The 6192-nt window shown below is 44.7% G+C and overlaps 1 protein-coding gene across 1 annotated transcript in view; it reads right to left on the bottom strand.

The window, feature by feature from the left end:
- Positions 1-1678: 1678 nt before the first annotated feature.
- The window catches only part of LOC106652742 (probable chitinase 2), a 14577-nt gene continuing 10063 nt past the window's right edge, over positions 1679-6192 (bottom strand). Inside the window, exons 2-6 of the mRNA XM_014371870.2 lie at positions 5074-5280; positions 4118-4380; positions 3841-4032; positions 3555-3752; positions 1679-3478 (exon numbers count right to left, since the gene is read on the bottom strand). Coding sequence (XP_014227356.1) covers positions 3005-3478; positions 3555-3752; positions 3841-4032; positions 4118-4380; positions 5074-5280 — 1334 coding nt within the window. The 3' untranslated portion in view covers positions 1679-3004. The remainder of the gene's footprint in view (positions 3479-3554; positions 3753-3840; positions 4033-4117; positions 4381-5073; positions 5281-6192) is intronic.

Raw genomic sequence — 6192 nt, 5'->3', positions numbered from 1 at the left:
TCGACGATGGTTCGCACGTATCTGGCGGCGGCGGTGGCGGCGACTTGGCGTCGTCGTCCGTTGGTATATATACTATATACGATACTGGGAGAGACGATCGCCGCGCGGACGCCAACGCCAAAGCTTTATATTGTACGAGTCGTTGCTGCTGCTGCTGCTGCTGTTGGTTGCGCGGCGATCAGCGCTAAAATTTGCCCGTACTTACTTAAACTATATATGTGTGCGAGGAGAAAACGACGCCAAGACGACGAAGGAGAACGAAGAAGACAAGGAGAAGAAGCAGAAGAGGAGTAGGAGGAGGAAGAGGAGGGAGTGTACGCGCGACCAATGGGGGTGTACTTCTGCTGTTATCCTATACTACCCTTGCGGTCTACTCTCTCCGCTCGCGCGGAGCACCGCAGACTGCGAGCCCTTATTCTTCTTCTACTTCTTCTTCACGATGTATACAGAAAGGAAATGTCTCTTTTGACACTTGACTCGTATCGTATGTTTGTTCTCGTCCGTTCGTTTGCCCTTTGATTCCGATGGATTTTCCCGGGGATTAATAAAGAATTGAGCCGACGATGACTGGATGATTTTTATTTTTCCACCCGACGCTTTCGCGCGCGCTAAGTCGATCGTCGCATTTTTCGCTCGGTTCGCTCGGCCGTGCAAAATTATGCATGAGAAGAAAAAAAATATCCTTTCTTCTAATTGGAACATTAAGCTCAATTATCGAGACAATTGGGCCAAATATACTCCTCGTGTGCATATATTCTACGGGGCGTCGGATATACGAATTATAAAGTCTTGGCTTGTCTGAGGAATTTTTTTTCGCCGACTATCTTAATATACCCGCTCGTGTCCGCTCGTACTTTTATATGCGGAATTTCGCGGATGAGCTTCTCTGCTGCAGGCCAGAGAGAGAGATTCTTTAATGAAATTGAATTATGCGCGTGATGTAATAAAATGTAGTGCACCGACGTCGCCGACGACCAGAGAGAATTTCGTGGAATAAGATTCGACCGTTTATAAGTATATCATATTCGTTGCAATTGACTATACTTGATTTTTTAAATTATAAACTAAAAGCTTTGAAAAAATTAGGCCGACCGATCGATCGGAGCGCATCTCTCTCCCAAGTCGATGCAGCAGCAGCAGCAGTACGAGAAAAAAAAAACACACAAGCGAAAAGACAGAGAGGAAAAGTCGGAGCTGGAAAAATACGCGCGCCCGCCAGAGCGACGCCAGCAACGGGGTAAGTATATACGTATCGTGGTAGGTACTGTACACACCGTGAGTGACTCACCCACCGCTGTGTATATAGGGTTCGCTCCGCGCCGTCTGCCCTTTGTTGCCCTTATATCACTAGCACAACCGGGCACATACTGTACCATACGCAGTTTGTAATGATAGTATAGAGGGTACAAAAAACCTAGCCGAGCGCGCGCACACACCCTGTGCAGGTTTCCGGTCGACGCGCGAGCTATATACTATATACTAGACTATACCCAAGCGCGAGACCGTCTGCGCGCAGGATCGTCGATGGCAAGTATTTTTTTTACAAAGGTAGAAAATGAAGCGATACAGAGACGAGGAGTATTTCACAAATTAATTTATTAGAAACATAAAAACTATGTTTTTTTTCTATTTTTTGTCTTTTATCCGGCCCCTCGTAAAGAAGCTTAAACATTTATCATAAAATAATGCTATGTGACGCACAGGACAGTTACCGAATTTGTTTCTTTTACTTTCATACTTACGACTATAATATACAGTAATTAGTTTGTAAATATATCCATATATATATTATTAGTTATAGCATCGTTATTCGTTTTTATTCGTTTCTCATAGAGTGTAAATCTTCGAAAATTTACTTGGCTATTGTTATTGTTTTATGTTTCGCGTCCTATCGAGATGTGATATGACTTTGTATATTTGATTAAATTTGTTGATAATTTTTTGTGTTTGGCTTTCGATTTTTTTTTTTCATTGATTGTAAAATTTGTCACAAGGCACAACGATACTTTCGATACTCTATCAATTAATCTAAATGTTTTTTTTTAACGCTACAGAGAAGACATCGTACGAGTTTTTTACAATCACTCGAGAATTATTCTAGTACTATCGATAATTTTTTTTTATGTTTTAGGCCAGCACTAAGAAACGAGAATAAAAATTTTTGACAATCGAAGGAAAGTAATGGTAAAGAACCCTATCGGAAAATCATTTTTACACGTGATTTCTTAATAATAGGACGATAAACACGTTCACGCAAAATCGTGAAATTTCATTTAGATACATGTTTTCATGAATCGGTATCGACTTTAAATTATTCGTCGCTTACATTACAGTTTTACAAACCATAAACAAACCGATTATCATTTGCTAATGTACGAAATAAGAACGCATATAGCTACGGCTAAAATGGACACGAATAATGTGGTAAAAAAATGTTCACATACAACTTTTCTCTTTCTTAACGATTTTCTATCATAGGCACATTATAATACACTTAAGCAAGGCGAAATATATAAGGCCGTCTTGAAGCTGAGGAAAAGTAGCTATTTTACAAGCTCACACCAAAATATTCAATACATAAAACTGCATCTATATAGGAAAAATCTTACTAATCGATTTAATGTCACGAGCGCGCGCGCGGTGGCAGTGGCACAGGCGCGTTTCTATGCTAAGTGTATGATATAATAAACGTGGGTTTCGAAACTGCAGTATTGAATTGAACACTCGAATATCGTTTTTTCACCGATAATCGATTACAATCTAAATATAATATTTTTCGTGTACCTCTGATACACCCATTCGAAGCTTTTGCGCGTTTGTAAATTACACATCTCTCGATCTTACGCGTATTTATTCGAACGAAATGAAGAACAAAAATATCGCGTACATCTGACTAGCGTAAATCGGCTCTCTCTCTCTCTCATTCATGTAGCGATTTTACGCGTTATCGAGCCTTCTCTCTCTCTTTATTCCTTGTTTACAGTATATCTTCGGCTGCTCGCGGTTAGACGTTTCTCGCAGCCACCAACGCGACGAGAACGAGCAGCAGGCCGGAGACGTTCGAGACTGTGGCACCTCCCCTCGAGTCCCTCTCCAGGGCCTGGGCGATCGCCTGCATGATCGGATACTGGCGCTCGCGCAGCAGCTCCTCGGCGCGATTGCGCGGCCTGTTCATGCTGCTGTAGCGCGGCGTCGTCGACGTGGTCGGATAGTAGGTCGTGTACAGGCCGTGGCCCGTGCCGCTCTGGCGGTGCTCCTGCGAGTGCTGCAGCGCGTGACAGTCGCCCCGAAAGTCGTCCGTGTCGATGCTCCAGACCATCACGCCGGCGAGGCCCTTCTCCATGGCCAGATGCACCTTGAGCTGTACGCTGCGCTCGTTGTCGTACACGATCACCTTGTGCTGCTGTATGGCGTAGGGCGTGCTGCTGAGATTGTCCCACTTGTCGATCCACTCGCGGGCCAGCAGATATTTACAGACCTGGAGCGTTAAAGGAAGACGATTTAGGATATACGAATTCGTCGTGACCATGATTCTTGCAAATATATATACTGACCTCGTTGTAGCCGAGGAAGCCCTCCTCGCTGTTGTAAGGTCCGGACCAGCTGCTCTTCAATGCCGGCTTGCCGATGGGATTCTCGTCCTGGGATCTGAGCGCGTCGGCGAGTATGTAGGCCCGGCCGTAGGTCGGCAAACCGAGAACGAACTTCTTCGGCGAGACTCCGGTCTCCAGCAAGTAATTCAGCGTCTTGTTCTGCGAAAAAAGTCGAATTAATTCTGCGATTCCGTCGCTGTTTATGGTTTTACGATTTCAAGCACGACGACGACGACGATATACTCACGACTTCGTAGAGAGGCGCGTTGGGCATGACGACGCCACCGCCCAGCGTGTGATAATCGTACGTCATCAGGTGTATGTAATCCAGGTGCTCGGCCATGCGGCGTACGTCGTAGCGCCGGTCCATCGTGTCCGTGTCGGCCGATATCGCCGCCGTCAGCAGAAAGTCGTGCTGCCTGAAGGCTTGTTTCAGATCCTGTGCGCGGAGCAAAAAGAGAGTAAAAATGAAAATCGTACTACGATTCGATCGATCGTGCCGTTATATAGCACGTGTGTCGTACCTGCAAGAGCAACAGGTAGTTGTACTTGTCGTACTCGGCTCCGCCCCTCGTCGTCGGGAACTCCCAGTCGAGATCCAGGCCCTGGAAGTTGTAGACCCGCAGAAAGTCGACGACGCTGTTGACGAAGCGCCGCCGATGCGCCGGATGACGGGCCATCTCCGAGTAATTGAAGCTGCCCTCGTTCCAGCCGCCGACGGCCAGCGAGACCTTGAGGCCCGGCTGCTGATAGCGCAGCTGGGTGAGCTTGCGGTAGCCGTCTTTGCCTGTCGACAAGGTCTCTTCGAGGATGAGAAAGAGAAGAAGAGGGAGGGAGGGAAGGGGGGAGACGGAAGAAACAAACGATCGACGACGTGTTCTCGGTTAGGTAAAACCCTTCGTATAGATTCGCTAATGATGTTTGGTAAGCGATCTAATTGTTCCAATACTTACTGACTGTTTGCATATATTGCTAATTACTACTGCAGTTTTATGCAAAGTGACAATTTTAAAGGACTAATCATGTTTTACTATATGTGCTTCTGATAATAATAGATAAATGGAGATCAAAGGGTTTTACATTGCAAGAAATCGTGCGTACACTATGCATCTATGCGATTCGTATTGTGATTCTGAATTGTGTCACGACAACTACGAAATGAAAAATCGTATATCGTGTAATATGTAGAGTGACCAAACCAATAGATAGACCAGCAGATCAGTTATTTTAATGATTATAATTATTATCATTTTATTTTATGATATTCAATGATCATGTAACGGTAGTTTTAAATAACAATAAATTATCATAAGTTAATAAAACATTTACACTCATTGAATATTTTAAAATAATTCAAATAACCAATCGATCTATTAGTTTGGTCACCCTACAATCTTCGACTTAGAGACTAATAAATTACAAATAAAAATTAATCAATTTGATGACATGAATAAAACAGTCTCGTGTCTCGCACTCTCACCATTATGATCATTAAGATCGGCCCAGGGATCCAGGCTCTTGATGTGGAAGCTCGTGCCGTTCAGTCCCGCGAACGAGTAGATGAGGTGCGTGCAGTACTCGGGCTTGATGTCCTGTATCTGGAAGATGCCGTCGCCGTTGCGATAGATCGCCCAGCTCTGGAAGTAGCAGGCCACGTACTTGGTGTGGTTCGGCCTCTTCACGTGACCTGAGCGAGAGAGACGAAATATCGTATTATTATTTACAGCAAAGGAAAAAAAATTGATGAATGCATATCGACTATATAGCGCACTAAAACGGCAACGTTTCGGGGGACGAGAGAAATTACGTCGCATTCATTCAGATATTCATGCGTAATACCAATCGAGGCCGCATGCACTTATTCGAGAAAGAGAGGGTGTATATATAACACGAGCCGCGTGGTGCTGCTGCTGTCCCACCCGTGCCGATGACGTGTACACCTATATGTAACATCGAGTCAAGTCTAAAACGTGCACTAATGGCGTTGTATACACACACACGCGCGCAACGTAGCCGGCAATACATTAAGGGTAAAATTATCGATCAAGGGAGCAGCAACAGTACAGCGATAGTAACGCCTATACATATCCACGCGCGTTTCTGTATGCGTCACTCTCTTTCTGTCTTGCGTATATTATTGTCCGTATATACACTACGTTGTACTACGTCGTTCCTCCGCAAAACTCACCCTATGCGCGCTGCGAGCATAAAAAACGAAACAGCGTAACATTCGTATGTATACGTATATATAGAAAAGACAAGCGGGTGTTCGTAGCAGTAGTAGGGCATTATCGCAAGCTCGACTGCTCGTAGCGATTCGTTATTATTATCACGAAGAAGAAATAAAACGAATCTTGACTGTGATCTTTTGTTTATAAAATAAAACTACGTTTAAAAAAAAATATAGGGGTCAAGCTCTCGGTAAAGTTATGACATAGGCGTTATATGCTCGGGAGTCGAGCTTTTCGAAGCACGCGTCATATGCATCGGCTCGCTTCTTGGCGAGACGACAGACCCAAGACACGCCACGAGTCTCGCTCGATATGTATATACGTGTGTGTACATGATATAATCGTGCGTTGACCCCCGCCCGGGGGGG

The sequence above is a fragment of the Trichogramma pretiosum genome, unplaced genomic scaffold, assembly GCF_000599845.2.
Source record: "Trichogramma pretiosum strain Unisexual culture from Peru unplaced genomic scaffold, Tpre_2.0 scaffold112, whole genome shotgun sequence".
NCBI lineage: Eukaryota > Metazoa > Arthropoda > Insecta > Hymenoptera > Trichogrammatidae > Trichogramma > Trichogramma pretiosum.
This window is presented reverse-complemented; position numbering and strand designations above follow the sequence as displayed.